This window comes from Nerophis lumbriciformis, linkage group LG08 (genome assembly GCF_033978685.3).
Source record: "Nerophis lumbriciformis linkage group LG08, RoL_Nlum_v2.1, whole genome shotgun sequence".
Lineage (NCBI taxonomy): Eukaryota > Metazoa > Chordata > Actinopteri > Syngnathiformes > Syngnathidae > Nerophis > Nerophis lumbriciformis.
Window position 1 is genome coordinate 34,544,195 of NC_084555.2, and position 19,312 is coordinate 34,563,506.

The window sequence follows — 19,312 nt, forward strand, 5'->3', positions numbered from 1 at the left end:
ATAGATATACTGTGATGTGTTGTTGATGTTGTGTAGTTTCACTTTAAATAATTGGAAAATGTACCAATAATTCGATCTGATTGGACTTTTTTGTGTACCGGTAATTGAGATGGTTTTTGTTTTTGTGTTTTGTAACCATTTTGAGCATATGAGCCAAATAAATAGCTAAAGTGGACCTATGATGATTTTAATCTACATTTAAAACACTGCTTTGTGGTGTAGATAATATGTATTGGATATGCTTGGGTGTAAATTTGCTCTACAGTCAATTTTATAACCCGTATTTTGAGTCTGTCTGCAAGATGTTTGATTGTGGAGGCCTTCCAATATTGTAAATGAAACCACGCCCCACCATCTCCAAAAGTATCATCATTTATCCTTTGAAAATGTACACAGTGTATACATATACCAAGTAGCCAGACTGCAAGACCCCCAGCCAACGGAGACATCCAAAACTGCGTGCAAGCTCTCGTAATAATGTATGAACTTCATGATTTGACATTCTGACATTGTTTAACACGAGCATCCAACATTGTAACAAAATGTATCAGTCATAAAAGGCAACATTTATCATAGGTCCCCTTTTACATTTGCTACATAGTAGTACCTCATCTCTCATTGGTTCTGTGGCTGAGCTCTTAAGACAAAACACTTGTATCTCAAGTCAACATCTTCCATTGAAATTAATTGAAATCAATTGAATTTGTGATTAAACAGCACAATATGTCATATGCCCTTTAAAAAGAATAACAAACTTTTAGATAATAAATATTGTATAAAAATATACATATACTAACAGCTACAATAGTTGTATGGAGTAATGTAATAATAATGTACAGTATTCACCTTAGAATCAAAATCAGAATCAGAGTCAGAATCAGAATAGTTTTTATTGCCATTGTTTGAGAACGGGTTCACAAACTAGGAATTTTTCTTGGTGGAATCGTGCAACATAAAACACATATAAGAGAGTGGACTTCTACGGTATCTCCTTCCAGCTGCACCATCAGCAGCTTTTCCATATTTTCATGGATACATGTGCGCCATTTAGATATTATTTCAACGCCCTTTGCTGGCGTTAGACTCGTTCTGCTTCAGTATGGGGCAGACTTGCAGTGATACGCTCGAACTACACGGCTACATGATGATTTATTTCTTTATTTCAATGAATATCATCCACATCTTCTTCTCAGCACTGTCCTTTTCGTCCACTTCCTTCGTTACCATGATTGGAAAACAAATGTATATCGATCTCTAGCTATAAGCTATTGCCAGCATTACTACCAAATGTTTTGGGTAGATCTTTGTGACATTCGCTACGCCAACTAATGGCGTGGATTGCTTGTAACGCAAATTTTTGCTCGCAACTTAAAGCATAGGACAGCTCTTATCTCAAAACACTTTTAAGATGGGGCACTCTCAAGTTGAGGCACTACCGTATTTAAAATAAGTGTGTGCAGATTGAAACTGCAAAATGAACTGTCTCCTCTACAAATGTAACACCTGTTCACAAATTGGCATTCAGGAGAACAATGAACAGCTCAGCAGACGAGCAGTGCTCAATTATCAAGAGAAAGCTTGTGAGTCATGAGTTAAACTCGAGTCTTCTTCAAACACCTGTGCTTTCAAAGCGGGTCAATCGTTTGTTTTGTGATGCAGCTCGGGCACGAAGGGGAAAGGAGAGTTGATTTAAGGACCGAATCTCTTGCGGGTCTAATTCCGTATTTTCCAGACGATAAACCGTTAATTTTTCCCCAAACTTTGAACCCTGCGGCTTATACATCCATCCATCCATTTTATACCGCTTGTCCCGTTCGGGATCGCGGGGGTACTGGAGCCTATCCCAGCTGCATTCGGGCGGAAGGCGGGGTACACCCTGGACAAGTCGCCACCTCATCACAGGCTGTGCGACTAATCCATGGATTTTTCTTTGCTAACAGCTAAATTATAAAATGGATTAAGCAAAGAAATCAAACAATGTACTAAAATGATCCACTTAAATAAACTGTTCAAACTCAAAGTGTGTACAAAGTACAAGGAAGAAGAATCCTGACAAACATTGTGAACCTTATTGAAAATGAGAAAAAAAAGTATTCATCTCACAAAAGATGAATAAAGACATCAATTACTTTTCTGTTTTGTTTGATCAGCAATTTTACTGCTGATCAAACAGTACCGGTACTATATAAGTACCGGTATATAGCTGCGCCTTACAGTCCGGTGCGGCTAATATAGGAAAAATATTTTTTTCTACTAAAATTTAGTGGGTGCAGCTTATATACTGGTTAGAGTCTGGAAAATACGGTATATTTATTCAAAAGCAGTCAGAGTAACAGTTGCATAATTAGAGTTTCCGCTTCCATTCATGACGCCCGTCCTTCTTTTGGAAAGAGTGTTCCCAAAAGCCAAAGATAAGCAAATCATTTCATGCTCGTTTAAGGTCAAGCAGGATGTGATATCTGACTTGTCCGGCTTTGGGATGTTTGACTTATTTGAGGTGTTTGAGTAGAGTGCAGAGCATCATTGCTGGGCTGTGGCACTGCCTCGCTCATATGAGCTGCTGATGTAAAGACCAGCCAGCTTCCCATTGGCAGGAGGGTAACATGCAGGCATTAACTTGCAAAATGGGGATATCAACACAGGCGGTCACTTTTTCCATGAAGAGTAGACATTTGGCCCAAGGCATCCTGGAGAGTCTGGCTCAGACAGACAGCTCCGCTTCAATGTGTGTGTGTGTGTGTGTTACAAAAGAGTTTATGCAGCTGGGTCACATTTTCATCCTTCCTTGCAGATCCTCCAGAAAGATGACCCCAAAGCCAAACAGCGTTACGTCGGGGGCAAGAACGTCCTGACCAAGGGGATGCTGGAGTGGGTCTCTTTCGACGTTACAGAGACAGTGAGGGAGTGGCTCATGTACAGACGTGAGTAGAGCGCCACGCCATTTTGTCACATTCTGTAGCAGCGCTCCTGGTGCAGGTGCTTCAAACAATGCTTTACATCGCACGCAGAGACCAATCTGGGCCTGGAGATCAGCGTACATTGTCCCTGTCACACCTTCAAGCCCAACGGGGACATTATTGAGAACGTCAACGAGGTGCTGGAGGTCAAGTTTAAAGGTAAGATTGTATGCATGTTGCATAGCAAGTTCCTATTTAAGGATTCATATTGAACACTATTTTATTTGGTATCATACTACATCAATATGTGTAGGGAGAACCACAAAGCGTGAGAAAAATCAATCTTATACCTCCCTTGTTCGCTCCACTTTTGAGAGAAACGCTTATTCAAATGTCGGGAACTAAAAACATCCTTTGAAATGGACATGATACCACCTCTGAGCCGCCCCTCGCTAGATTCACCTCCTGGTACCCTAACACCTCCAAAACCCTCAAATCTAAACTCCAAACATCCCAGAACAAGCTAGTCAGATTACTTCTAGACCTCCACCCCAGATCCCACCTCACTCCTACCCACTTCTCCAAAGTGGGCTGGCTCAGGGTGGAGGACAGAGTAAAACAACTTGCACTGAGCCTAGTCTATAAACTCCGCTACACCTCCCTGATACCGAAGTACATGTCAAGCTACTTCCTTAACGTAAATGACCGCCATAACCACAACACCAGGGGGAGCTCCACGAACCACGTTAAACCCAGATTCCGATCTAACAAAGGCCTTAACTCATTCTCTTTCTATGCCACATCAATGTGGAATGCGCTCCCAACAGGTGCAAAAGAAAGGGCATCTCTATCCTCCTTCAAAACTGCAATAAAAGTACACCTCCAGGCAACTTCAACCCTAAACTAACACCCTCCCCGGATTGTTAATAATCAAATGTAAACAATCAAATGTAGATACTTTTCTTATGCTTCTGATCTCTCTCTCTCTCTCTATGCCCACTACTTGCTGTACATATCCTACCAAGTCAGACCTACACTGTTTCAATGTCCATTTCTCTGTTCTCAATCGTTGATGACTGATGATAACAACCAAACCTAACCCCCCCCTCCCCCCTCTCCACACCCCGAATTGTAAATAATTCAATGTATACACCCTGAAGATTATCTTGTGTGATGACTGTATTATGATGATAGTATATATGATAGCATATATCTGTATCATGAATCAATTTAAGTGGACCCCGACTTAAACAAGTTGAAAAACTTATTCGGGTGTTACCATTTAGTGGTCAATTGTACGGAATATGTACTTCACTGTGCAACCTACTAATAAAAGTCTCAATCAATCAAAACTCAATCAAATCAGGCTATCCTGTGTATCCCTCGCAACATCACGCATCCATGTTTACAGATTTTATAAAGCATCATATTCTATGTATGTTTGTCCTAAATTAAGTATTTCCAAACATGGCTTAATGAACTAGAAATATCAACACTACAGTAGTACTGGCCACTAGATGACACCAAACCAATCAGTATCGTGGCCACTGATTGGCTCAGCTTCAGGCAACATTACTATATTGCATTGCAGAGTGTACACCTGAATAAAGGGTGTTAATTAATGTCTGCAGGTCTCTCATAATGTTGAATAAATGTATTAAGAAAGTCGTAAACAGTTTATTTATAATTAATTCTTACTTTGAGGAAATTAATTTACCACAGTCGGGCCAAAAACCAAATAAGAGCAATACACGAGGGATTACTGTATACGCCCACCACTTTACACAGGACAGCTATATAAAAAAACAAGGAGGGAAAAGGCTTCACTAACATCTTAAAATAAACCGACGTGGGAGCTGTAAGTTTGATCATTTCATTTTTCTTTAGCAAGTAGGCTAACCTAGCATGATGTTGCTGAAAATGTGCAACGTTAATGTTAGCATAGACATTTATAGACCCTGCAAACTCCTGCATCCGCCCACTGCTTCACTATGTCACCTTGCGGCGGTCTTGACCGCCCCGTCAACCAGTACCGTATTTTTCGGAGTATAAGTCGCACCGTAGTATAAGTCGCACCTGCTGAAAATGCATAATAAAGAAGGAAAAAAACATATATAAGTTGCACTGGAGCCCGGCCAAACTATGAAAAAAACTGCGACTTATAGTCTGAAAAATACGGTAAGTCAATTTGACAGCAATGTTTGTTTTTTTTTAATGAAGAAAGTGTTTATTTACGTGGCTGTCAGGAATCTTAGCATTCATAGATTTATAGTTATCAATGTAGCACACTTATTTTAGCAATCAAGGAGAAGTAGTTTTTTTTAATGAAATTATGACACTGTAGCCTAATGCCTCCTTTTGGAGCAGTTACATGATGTAGTTCATGTCAAAAAAATAAAAAGTATTCATCTACATTAGGGGCAGCACGGTGAAACAGGGGTCAGTGATTGTGCCTCACAATGGGTTCAATCCCCAAGTCAGCTGAGATAGGCTAGATCTTACCTGTGACCCTAATACTGTAACTACAAGCGTTATAGAAAATGGATTTATGATAAATGTGTTCCAAATAGCATCTGCATTTGTACTTCTAACACTTGAAGTGCAGTGTATCAATTAAATGGTCAAAAACTGCAGCAGACTAACACAAACTTTACCTCAATTTCTTAAACATACTGTAACTATTAATGTGCGGCTGGATACTAAAATATTGATACGGCCGATACCAAATCTTTATGCTCTCATATTGATTCTAAAATCAAAATATCGATACTTTTGATACCAGAGTTATTTGAGATAACTTAGCCTATATCATTAAGAAGAACACAGTGTATGTAACTAAATCATTGAGATTCTGTTGAAATGAAAAGTGATTAGTGGGAAAATATGTACAGTATATATGTAGTACATTACACTGTTTTCCTGTTAATGATATAGGCTAAGTTATGTCAAATAGCTACAGCATAAAAAGTATCGATATTTTGATTTTAGAATAAATATTAGAGCATGTTGCATGTTCTCCCCGTGACTGCGTGGGTTCCCTCGGGTACTCCGGCTTCCTCCCACCTCCAAAGACGTGCACCTGGGGATAGGTTGATTGGCAACACTAAATGGGCCCTAGTGTGTGAATGTTGTCTGTATCTGTGTTGGCCCTGCGATGAGGTGGCGACTTATCCAGGGTGCTGCACAAATGCAGCTGGGATAAGCTCCAGCCCCCCACGAACCCGAAAGGGACAAGCGGTAGGAAATGGATGGATGGCATTTACATTAGTTAATATGGATATGACATTGCTGCTGTAGTCTTGGCAAATGACTGCCGCAAGATGGCGGACAGTTTGACATACGAGTCAGCCAAGCCGTGAGGTGTCTAGTATGTGTCTATGCCAGGGGTGCTCATTACGTCGATCGCGAGCTACCGGTCGATCTCGGAGGGTGCGTCAGTCGATCACCAGCCAGGCATTAAAAAAATAGTCCTAAAAATGAGCGATCATAAATCTTCACTATGACGTCACTTTCGTCACTTGATTGACATTCTGAGATGACGCTGGCTGCTGCCAGCTCATTAAAATTACCGACTGGAAGGCGAGAAACACTTTATTTCAACAGACTCTGGCGCCGTACCTGTCGTCAAAACTCCAAAGACCGACTGCACAGTTGCGCTAACAAAACAAGAGTCTCAGAAAGCTGGCGTGCACAAGCTAGCAATTAAGCTACGGAGTTTGCCGACAATGTATTTCTTGTAAAGTGTATACAAAGGAGTACGGAATCTGGACAAACAAGATGCCAAAAACCAACCACTTTCATGTGGTATTGGACAGAAAGGAGGACTTTTTTCTCCTCCATTCGAAAATGCAGACGTTTTTAGCACCACTGTCTGATTCCAATCAATGCAAGTCATCAGAATCAGGTAATACACCAACTTATATTCTTGTCTTCATGAAAGAAAGGAATCTATATGTGTTAAACATGCTTGTATTATCTTTAAACACCTTTAACTTATTAATAATATTAACTATATGTATTAAACATGCTTGTATTATCATTAAACACCTTTAACTTGTTAACAATATTAACTATATGTATTAAACATGCTTGTATTATCTGTAAACACCTTTAACTTGTTAACAATATTAACTATATGTATTAAACATACTTGTATTATCATTAAACACCTTTAATTTATTAACAATATTAACTATATGTATTAAACATTCTTGTATTATCATTAAACACCTTTAATTTATTAACAATATTAACTATGTGTTAAACATGATTGCATTATCATTAAACACCTTTAATTTATTAACAATATTAACTATATGTGTTAAACATGCTTGCATTATCATTAAACACCTTTAACTTATTAACAAAAACATATATTTCATAAATAAGTAAATATAAATTATATATATGAATGAGGTAGATCCCCACGACTTGATCAATTGAAAAGTAGCTCGCCTGCAGAAAAAGTGTGAGCACCCCTGGTCTATGCTGTTAGCACTGCATAGTAGCTCACGTAGCTATTCCAGTGTTGCTAACGTTTGTGTCCCACTCCTTAATGTTACGTTCTAAAATATGACATCTACAGTGCTATGCTGGACAAGTGCGAAGCTACAGTTCACATCCATCCATTTATTTTCTACCGCTTGTCCCTTTTCTGGCTCGCGGGGGTGCGGGAGCCTATCCCAGCTGCACTCGGGGAGAAGGTGGGGTGCACCCTGGACAAGTCGCCATCTTGTCGATGTAAAGAGTGGATAAAGTGCACAAACAAACATAGCATTAAAGCTAACGGTAGCCTACACAAAAAAAACACCCCGATATGTTCTAACTTTTTAGTAAGGCTTTCTCAAGCACTTTTTTTCAACATAATTCCAGCATCATTGCTGGGTTTTGGATAATATGCTTCATTTACTGTACTGTGGGACTCCTGAGACTGTCATGTAAAATTGTATTATAAGGGACAGGGAGAGAAGACAGAATTGTATTTAATTTACACTTTTTTATGTGAAACAATGTTTAGACGTTTTTAATCAAACTTGAATTTGATGCATGTTTTGTACTAAAAAAATCATGGGAAAACATCATTAAAACATTATGGTCCTTCCAACTCTATATTGACAGGGATTTATTTTATTGATTTTTTTTATTGATTTTTTTAATTTTTTAATTTATTGATTTTTTGTCCTGTCCAGCTTCTCAGGCAAATCATATAGTTGATGTAGATGCCCATATCGGCTGTTCAGATTTACTTTACAAAAGAGAAGTGTAGGATACTTCTCTTGTTGGCTTATTTGTATTTGACTTTATTAAATGTATTTATATTATCATTTGGTGCAGCCGGGCCGTAGCAGGAGGGGATAGAAAGAGAAAAAAAAGAAGACAGAGGGGGAAATTGTGGGGACAAGAGGTGGATTAGACAGAGAGACAAAAACAACAACAGAAAACACAACAACAACAATAGAGCAACATCAGCAAATACAACATGTACAAATATAATGGTAAAAGTGATAGCAAATAAGCAGTTAGCGAAAATAAAAAATAATACAGAGGATTTGATCCCAGTAGCAATGACTCTTTTGATGAATTATGTCTTTACATTATTGTCAGTGTCGCAGCAGGAAGCAGCTAGGAATATGTTTGCAGTAAATTTTCATACGAAGCGCCTTGTCATTTATAAAAGTGTTAACATTAACATCATACATGTGCTTCTTCCTGCAAAACGGGGCCCACTACAAATTGTGGGGCCCTACGCACATTGTGTGATTCATGTAAGGGAGCCTAACATGAATAACAAAGATTGTTTAATGAGTGGATGGAAGATTCACCATACTCACTCCTGTCACTGTATTGAATACGACTCATCAGCTTCATATTCAAATGATTTTTATTACGGTAATCCAAATGTGCAGTAAAAGTCAATTTGGTTAGAGGTCTTAAAATCTGCCCAACAACAGGGAATTGTCCCGTCGTCTTTGGCTGACTCACAGGAGCCAAAGTAGACCCTCTTTTCTCGTCACTAAAAAGCAATACACCGTATTTATTTGTTCACCTTCTTCAAACAGCTTAAACAATAAAGACCAGCTATGTGCAAATGTTGACATACTGTAGTACTGGCGATCGTCACTAAACTTAATGGAAAAAAGGAAACACTGTGTTAAATAGATCGGACTTGGATTTGATGGTTTTTCCTTGCTTCATGCAAAAGTGCTGCGCATGCTGCCAATACAGGAATTCACTTTTTATCCAATCAAATTGTTGCAAAGTGTGCAGCTACGTAATAAACATTCATAAACCACATGACATAAACATCCTATCTGGAATCCGAACTCTTAGCAACCTAACAGAATAAAGTGACCTGATTGAACGTTGCAACTCATTGATGTTTTTACAGTGCGCACAAATGTCATGGGTACTTACTCACTGTTATTAAACTTGAGCTTTATTGACTAAGACACTTATCGTTTATTTGGGCTATTCCACTGAATGGTTGCCATTTGCTTGTTGTAACTCTCACAAACATAAACTTACATTTCTGCCTCTTTTGAACTCAAAGTTGGATAATACACATATTGAACTAACAAAATGTGTATTGGACCATGTCAGGCAACTTTATTTCTAAGCCGACGATGACTCATTAGAGGAACACATGAAATATGGCAACATGACATTTATGCTATTAGCATGTTGACATGAGGAAAGGGCACCAAATGTGGTATTTTTATAGACACCGACCTGAGCCTGTCGGTACTACCGGGTTCTGATTCTCATTAAATCAAACTGTGCCATATTTCAATACCTTTGTTGCATGTGACATCATGTCCAATTGCAAACTCGGCACCGGGTCAAGCACTTGGCCGAGAAACAAGCGAACTGCCTCTAAGTAATGTTACAATTTTCCATGCCAACAAAGCAAGGAAAAGACGCTCGAAAGTACAGTGTGGCTCCACTTTTCAAAATGCGCTAGCTCAATGCTAATTTACGTTGGACTTGCCATAGACATGACAAAGATTAGCATTAGCGGTTTTACATGATTTTAACACATCCAAATGGGTTAATGGAAACTACAACTGTTGCAGATTACAATTACACAGCTGGTATGTGAGAAGTACAATAGTTACAGTTAGGGATGTCCGATAATGGCTTTTTGCCGATATCCGATATTGTCCAACTCTTTAATTACCGATACCAATATCAACCGATATATACAGTCGTGGAATTAATACATTATTATGCCTAATTTGGACAACAAGGTAATGTGAAGATAAGGTACTTTAAAAAATAAATAAATAAATAAAATAAGATAAATAAATTAAAAACATTTTCTTGAATAAAAAAGAAAGTAAAACAATATAAAAACAGTTACATTGAAACTAGTAATTAATGAAAATTAGTAAAATTAACTGTTAAAGGTTAGTACTATTAGTGGACCAGCAGCACGCACAATCATGTGTGCTTACGGACTGTATCCCTTGCAGACTGTATTGATATATATTGATATATAATGTAGGAACCGGAATATTAATAACAGAAAGAAACAACCCTTTTGTGTGAATGGGGGAGGACGTTTTTTGGGTTGGTGCACTAATTGTAAGTGCATCTTGTGTTTTTTATGTTGATTTAATTAAAAAAAACAAAAAACGATACCGATAATAAAAAAAACAGATACCGATAATTTCCGATATTACATTTTAACGCATGTATCGGCCGATATTATCGGACATCTCTAGTTACAGTATAAACACGTTTTGGGCTTAACAAAAGACATTCAACTTAATGGCAAAGACTACTTCCTGACTGAGTCAACATACTGTACTATAAACACTACAGCCATCTAAAGTGAAGTCTTATTGCAACTGCATGCAAGTCTGCTATATAATACTTGCAAATGAGACTCAGAAGTGTATGAAATCCAGCTGTAGCAATTGGACAGCAAAGCTCAACGTTAAAGGTTAAAATAAAAAACATTAGATTTTCTTTTAACATTTATCACCACACACAAAAGTACAGAACATGTATACCAGAATGTGAACGGTACCTATCCCTAGCACATTACAGTGATTCCAACACTCTTTGTTTTTTATTTTAATAACAAGCAAATTACATCCACAAAATATGAAATATTTTAGGATTTTAATTACATTTCATGGTAAAGTCCAATTTTAGGAAGCGGGGACAGGCAACAAATACTAGTTTGATGTTTGATCACATATTGGATTTGCTAGTGTTCAAATGATAGTGTTGACCTTTGTTGGATGTCTAATCATAAAAAATCAGCTGCAGCAGTATTCTGCATCTACAAAAGTATTGAAATAGGATATAGGATCAGTTTCATGTTCATTTTTGGATGAGGTCAGTATGATTGTATCAAGATGAGTTTCATATGTATAGAAGCCCGTTTCCGCCACTAAAATTTTTTTCCCAATGGTAATGAGATAAAAAGTCAAAATTGAGATGTAAAGTCGAAATTATGAGTTAAAAACATCATCATTATTAGTTTCAAGCATGGCTGCAGTGAGGGCTAGTCATTATTCCAGCAATAGAGATAAAGGCTCACCCTCCTACGAGGAAGTCAGACTGAGAGCATGGGAACGACATTGATCTGGTATCTCACTTAGCACTTAGCACAAGGGGCCCCCGAGCCTCGGGTCCTGGGAACGCTCCGGAACGGGCTTGGCCACAAGGAATGTGCTGCCATGGCGCTCAGACATTTGGCCCTAATTAAAGAGGGGCCAACGTATCCAGCGGCAGCTTCTCTCCCGAGATATCTGCTGCTTTAGCCATCAGGCCGAGAGCGGAGGAGCAGACGGTGGGAAGTAGGAAGTCAAAAAAGACGAATGAAAAGTGGGCCACTAATGTCCAGTCTGGACATTATCAGCCTGTGAAAAAAACGACAAGTTGATTATGATTATTTCCTAAAAGTCTTTGTGTGCTTTTCTCACTGCGCCCTGCAGGTATGGAGGCAGACTTTGAGGATCTGAGCCGTACCAAGAAACAAAGGGAGCAGCTGTACCCCCATCTCATTCTCATGATGCTGCCTCCCCACAGACTGGACACACACTCCTCCTCCCGCAGGCGCAAAAGAGCACTTGACACCAACTACTGCTTCAAGTAAGGCACAATTCTGCGTCCAAGTTTGGCAAAGATGACTCGCCTCACTAAAAGTAGGAGAACTGTGTCATTACTCGCAGACTATTTGCAAATACTAATAACAAAAACGTTAAAGGCCTACTGAAATGCGATTTTCTTATTTAAACGGGGATAGCAGGTCCATTCTATGTGTCATACTTGATCATTTCGCGGTATTGCCATATTTTTGCTGAAAGGATTTAGTAGAGAACATCGACGATAAAGTTCGCAACTTTTGGTCGCTGATAAAAAAGCCTTGCCTGTACCGGAAGTAGCAGACGAGTAGCGTGACGTCACAGGTTGTGGAGCTCCTCACATCTGCACATTGTTTACAATCATGGCCACCAGCAGCGAGAGCGATTCAGACCGAGAAAGCGACAATTTCCCCATTAATTTGAGCGAGGATGAAAGATTTGTGGATGAGGAAAGTGAGAGTGAAGGACTAGAGGGCAGTGGGAGCGATTCAGATAGGGAAGATGCTGTGAGAGGCGGGTGGGACCTGATATTCAGCTGGGAATGACTAAAACAGTAAATAAGCACAATACATATATATACTCTATTAGCCACAACACAACCAGGCTTATATTTAATATGCCACAAATTAGTCCCGCATAACAAACACCTCCCCCCTCCCGTCCATATAACCCGCCAATACAACACAAACACCTGCACAACACACTCAATCCCACAGCCCAAAGTACCGTTCACCTCCCCAAAGTTCATACAGCACATATATTTCCCCAAAGTCCCCAAAGTTACGTACGTGACATGCACATAGCGGCACGCACGTACGGGCAAGCGATCAAATGTTTGGAAGCCGCAGCTGCATGCGTACTCACGGTACCGTGTCTGCGCATCCAACTCAAAGTCCTCCTGGTAAGAGTCTCTGTTGTCCCAGTTCTCCACAGGCCAATGGTAAAGCTTGACTGTCATCTTCCGGGAATGTAAACAATGAAACACCGGCCGTGTTTGTGTTGCTGCAGTCGCCCGCAATACACCGCTTCCCACCTACAGCTTTCTTCTTTGCTGTCTCCATTGTTCATTTAACAAATTGCAAAAGACTCACCAACACAGATGTCCAGAATACTGTGGAATTTTGCGATGAAAACAGACGACTTAATAGCTGGCCACCATGCTGTCCCAAAATGTCCTCTACCATCTGTGACGTCACGCGCTGACGTCATCATACCGAGACGTTTTCAGCAGGATATTTCGCGCAAAATTTAAAATTGCACTTTAGTAAGCTAACCCGGCCGTATTGGCATGTGTTGCAATGTTAAGATTTCATCATTGATGTATAAACTATCAGACTGCGTGGTCGGTAGTAGTGGGTTTCAGTAGGCCTTTAAAGGTCACATATCATACAGAGGTCAGAGGTGGCAAAGTTTATATCCTATATGTTGCTGAAAATCCAACCTTGATGCTGGAATTCATACAGTTTAAAAGTGATTTTAAAGGGGAACTGCACTTTTTGGGGGAATTTTGCCTATCATTCACAATGCTTATGTAAGACAAGCACATGTGGTTTATCTTTTTAATGCATTCTAACTAGTAAACAAATGCGATCAAAAGTCCGCTTACAATGGAGCCTATTGGAGTCGCTCTATTCTGCTTATAAAGCCCTTAAAAAAACATGCAAACACCTCCATTGAAGTTTTATAAACATGCTGTAAGTATATATGTAATGTAGTAACAGGCACATTTATAAAAACATCTAATATTTACGTATTTTGACCATTTTAAGCATACGCGGTGCATTCATTTAAAAAACGCATCACAACGTTCGCTTTTTTTTTATATCACTGATTATTACTCACTGCAGACTCCATGAGTGCCACCAAACATAATAAAACATCACTTACTGTACAATGTCTGCTAATGCCGACTGCTAGAATGTTCATATATTCCTATTTAGATGAAGAATGACTCATAATTATTCCGGAAAAAAAGGAGGGTAAAACCAAGCGTCTTTTCGTGTTGTTCGCGCCATTCCCGGGTCTAAATTGTCCGTCAAAGTGTACTAACTTGTCGGAATACGTTCTCATCCTCCTACTATCCAGGTGAGAGGCATTAGTTATGATCTACAAAACCTTCCAGAAGGAAAAAGCAAGGTAACAGTTTACCACTCAATGTAAAAATTGGCACACAAGCTGGTGATCACGTCGCGGCTAGAAATAGTTTGTCTGCATTAGCGCTTATAATAACAATATCACAATACTTGGTTAATATTCAAGTCATGAAATGTAAATTGAGTATTATTGGCGCTATTTGGATGTTTTTTTATTGGATTTTATGGGCGGAGTAGAGGACCTTCCATTGGCTCCATTGTGAGTAGACCTTTATATACATGTATTTACAATTTAGAATGCATTAAAAAAATACATCCATCGTCATGTATTTCATAACGAAAGGCAAAATAAAAAAAAAAAAGTGCAGTTCCCCTTTAAACCTGCTGTCTGCAGCGGTTAGTAGGCTGCAGAGAGGGCGTTTCAAGCAATATAACCTGCCCTCTTCCAGGTAAGCTACGCCCACACACACATTATTGTTATTTTTATTTTTACATAAGCAGTGTTTGAGAACAACAATTCACTGACTGGTTAAACAGCAATATAGAAACCATGTTGTCTCATTTGTGCGTGTGGCAGACATACACATTTGCGGTGAGACAGCTGTGATTGACAGCGTGAACGCCATTTTATTCGTAAGTAGGGATGCAACCATTATAGATTTTGACTGTGGGATTATAATCTAATAACCACGGTTTCACGAGTATCACACATTTTGTGCATTCATAAATTCCACAACAAAAAAATTAACAGACATTAGTTAGAGATTTTGATTGTCTTATTTATTATTTTTGAAAATAACGAATCAAATGATAACCATATAATAACAGTACTAAATAATAAGTATTATCAATAATAAATGATTAAATTAATTAATAATTGTATTATTATTGTAAGAGTAACATTAACTTTATTGATCCCCTAAGGGAAAATGTTACTCATGTGAGTAATTTACTCAAGTGTTATTGTTATCAACTGTCATCCATGCCTAGTTATTCATTTTTAATAATCGACTTTATGCTGTGTTAATAACAGTAATGCAAAAAATTAGATCCCATGGTATAGTGCTGTTATTCTACAAGCTCCTGATGTTATGTCTTGCTATATTAAATTACAATGCCTGTAGTTTATTCAACACAGACAGAAAGAAGCAATGTTAAATGGTCACTGAGGGAATTCCTGTTGCTGTTTGTTTACACTGAAATGACTCAATGCTAAACCACTGGTTTTAAGTGACCTGTTTATATTTATCTCAATTCTTCATCAAGTAACTTTCCATTAACATCATTTAAACTCGGTTATTATGTCTTACTTTTACTTTGGCGCGTATAGCTGGGCCATAATGTCTTAGGATCAGGGTAATTGTTATTGTCCCGTTAAGGAAATTTGTCTTGGGCATTGTGTTACATTATTGCTTGATAAGGCTTAACATAAATAGACAGACACTAAAACAAACATTAATAAAGCTGGGTTAAAAACAGGAAATATATCATATTAAATGGCAACACAGGGACTTAGAGGGACGTACGAAAACATTAGACAATACAAAGTGGCAGAAAAGTGCTCGGCGTTAAAGGGCTTGTCTTCAGTGCACATTGCTCGATCGCATTGTTCAACAGCTTGACAGAAGCTGGAACAAATGATCATTTGAGACGGTTTATTTGGCACTTTGGCATGGTGTCTTCTTCCTGATGGGAGAAGTTCCTATTCTCAGGGCTGTAGGGGAGTGGAATCTGAGGAGATGTTTGTTGCTCGTGTCATAACTGACTGGCTATACACATGATCTATGGACTCATATTGTTCCATACCAATTATCTTCATTGCTGTTTTGCGCATGTCAGCCAATCGTTTTTTCACTTGTACAAATAGGTTGCCAAACATTGCTGTAATTCCGTATCTGATCAGGTTCTCTAAATTAGCTTTGTAGAAAATTAGCATGATGTGATTGCTAACACCATACAGCCTCAGTTGTCTCAAAAATATAGTCTCTGTCGCAGAAGTTATCAATATGCGATTTCCAGCTAAGCAGGTTATCAACATGGACCCCTAGATGTTTACATCTTGTCATCTGAGTGATAGTCTGGTGTTTAATGGCCGCTGGCTCGTGTGCAGTCACTTGCCTTGGGTCAAAAATAATCTCATCATCTGTTTTTGCCACATTTAAAATCACACCACTTAATTAGGTTGAGGATCTCATTGTGGTGTGTACAAACCCCGTTTCCATATGAGTTGGGAAATTGGGTTGGATGTAAATATAAACAGAATACAATGATTTGCAAATCCTTTTCAACCCATATTCAATTGAATGCACTACAAAGACAAGATATTTGATGTTCAAACTCATAAACTTTATTTATTTTTTGCAAATAATAATTAACTTAGAATTTCATGGCTGCAACACGTGCCAAAGTAGTTGGGAAAGGGCATGTTCACCACTGTGTTACATCACCTTTCCTTTTAACAACACTTAGTAAACGATAGGGAACTGAGGAGACACATTTTTTAAGCTTCTCAGGTGGAATTCTTTCCCATTCTTGCTCGATGTACAGCTTAAGTTGTTCAACAGTCCGGGGTCTCCGTTGTGGTATTTTAGGCTTCATAATGCGCCACACATTTTCAATGGGAGACAGGTCTGGACTACAGGCAGGCCAGTCTAGTACCCGCACTCTTTTACTATGAAGCCACGTTGATGTAACACGTGGCTTGGCATTGTCTTGCTGAAATAAGCAGGGACGTCCATGGTAACGTTGCTTGGATGGCAACATATGTTGCTCCAAAACCTGTATGTACCTTTCAGCATTAATGTTGCCTTCACAAATGTGTAAGTTACCCATGTCTTGGCCACTAATACACCCCCATACCATCACAGATGCTGGCTTTTCAACTTTGCGCCTATAACAATCCGGATGGTTCTTTTCCTCTTTGGTCCGGAGGACACGACGTCCACAGTTTCCAAAAACAATTTGAAATGTAGACTCGTCAGACCACAGAACACTTTTCCACTTTGTATCAGTCCATCTTAGATGAGCTCAGGCCCAGCGAAGCCGACGGCGTTTCTGGGTGTTGTTGATAAACGGTTTTCGCCTTGCATAGGAGAGTTTTAACTTGAACATACAGATGTAGCGACCAACTGTAGTTACTGACAGTGGGTTTCTGAAGTGTTCCTGAGTCCATGTGGTGATATCCTTTACACACTGATGTCGCTTGTTGATGCAGTACAGCCTGAGGGATCGAAGGTCACGGGCTTAGCTGCTTACGTGCAGTGATTTCTCCAGATTCTCCGAACCCTTTGATATTACGGACCGTAGATGGTGAAATCCCTAAATTCCTTGCAATAGCTGGTTGAGAAAGGTTTTTCTTAAACTGTTCAACAATTTGCTAACGCATTTGTTGACAAAGTGGTGACCCTCGCCCCATCCTTGTTTGTGAATGACTGAGCATTTCATGGAATCTACTTTTATACCCAATCATGGCACCCACCTGTTCCCAATTTGCCTGTTCACCTGTGGGATGTTCCAAATAAGTGTTTGATGAGCATTCCTCAACTTTATCAGTATTTATTGCCACATTTCCCAACTTCTTTGTCACGTGTTGCTGGCATCAAATTCTAAAGTTAATGATTATTTGCAAAAAAAAAAAATGTTTATCAGATTGAACATCAAATATGTTGTCTTTGTAGCATATTCAACTAAATATGGGTTGAAAATGATTTGCAAATCATTGTATTCCGTTCATATTTACATCTAACACAATTTCCCAACTCATATGGAAACGGGGTATGTAAAAGAGTTCATGTCCTTATGCAGAAGACTCACATTTTTTCAATGCTGGCATGATGCTGACATAATATAGCGTGTGAGGAGGACTGAAACACGCGGTATAATGGAGCCTTTGCGATTAAATAATTGTGACATTTTAATAGTGAAACCGGTTAATCGTTTGATCCTATCTGTAAGTACTTTTTACTTCTAGTTGTAAAATATGTACACATTTATTTGTTATATCTGTTTACTTACAGTAACACACAAATAGTACCATATGCTTTTTTGGAGCCAAGTGACCTACTTGTCTTCGCTTACTGCAAGCCAAGCCCTACTGGGAATCATTTTGTCAGTGTTGCTTGGCCACTTTCTCGCTAAATATGGCAACTATCCAACTTAGCCTCTTTTTTTGTCAAAAGCAAAAATTCCGTCAGTAGACCCGCGCAGCAGTCCCAGCTGCAGTAGGAGCAGAGAGGAGAACCACAACCCTTTGCGTCAAGACTGCAAATGAAATGTGCATGTGCAAAACTGCCGCCGTGTCCACTTTGGTATACACAGCGAGATGCAGGGCCGGCCCGTGGCATAGGCCGTATAGGCAAATGCTAAGGGCGCCGTCCATCAGGGGGCGCCACGCCAGTGCCACAAATGTTGGAGAAAAAAAAAAAGAAAAAAAAAGTTTGTACTATTATTTCTAAATACAAAAAATAATCCCACGTTAATTAAAATGCAAAGTAAAGCCTATTTAATAGAAATATTATTTGTTACAACATTACGACCCCGCTGCCCCCCTCCCGCGCACGGTGCGCCCCCTCCCTTCCCGTATCATGACTCTTTTTGGATGTCACCACATCAAAAAATTCAACACAAGATGTCAAAACGGCCAAAACTGTCAGGTGCCCAAGGAAGAAAAAAGAGAAAAGAAGAGGAGTAGAAACGAGAAAAGACAGAGGTAGCAGGTAGGTAACGTTAGCCTACATGAAATTATTTATCTGTTACAGAATGTGATAGTAACCTGGCTTTTTAGCATTAAGCTAATGTTACATGATTCGGCAATTGCTAATCAATAAATAGCTAGTTCTGTTTTAACGTCGGGTTAATATTGTGGAGTGGGCTAAATTGTTATGGAAAATAATAATGTAACGTTAGGTAATTACAGTACTCCCACCTTACATTCCTCAGGGACATTTGTATTAGATCTTTTAAGCAGGTGTTTTTTGTTTACACTTACTTCTGGTTAGCTAATGTTTGCCCTGCAGGTAATAGTCACTTGTCCACCCCTTTATATATTAAGTGTAGTTGTAAGTAAAAAAAAAAGGTCAAAGACATAAAGCTATTCGGTTTCTTGTGAGTATGTACACTTCACTGACGATGTGGGGGGGCGCCACCTAAAATCTTGCCTAGGGCGCCAGATTGGTTAGGGCCGGGCCTGGCGAGATGTAAATGTTTCTTCTAAAAATAAATTCCT

The 19,312-nt window shown here is 39.1% G+C and overlaps 1 protein-coding gene across 1 annotated transcript in view; it reads left to right on the forward strand.

Moving 5' to 3' along the window:
- Positions 1-19,312, forward strand: part of tgfb3 (transforming growth factor, beta 3) — a 36,940-nt gene that overhangs the window by 13,733 nt on the left and 3,895 nt on the right. Inside the window, exons 3-5 of the mRNA XM_061968741.2 lie at positions 2,792-2,921; positions 3,009-3,116; positions 11,846-12,002. Coding sequence (XP_061824725.1) covers positions 2,792-2,921; positions 3,009-3,116; positions 11,846-12,002 — 395 coding nt within the window. The remainder of the gene's footprint in view (positions 1-2,791; positions 2,922-3,008; positions 3,117-11,845; positions 12,003-19,312) is intronic.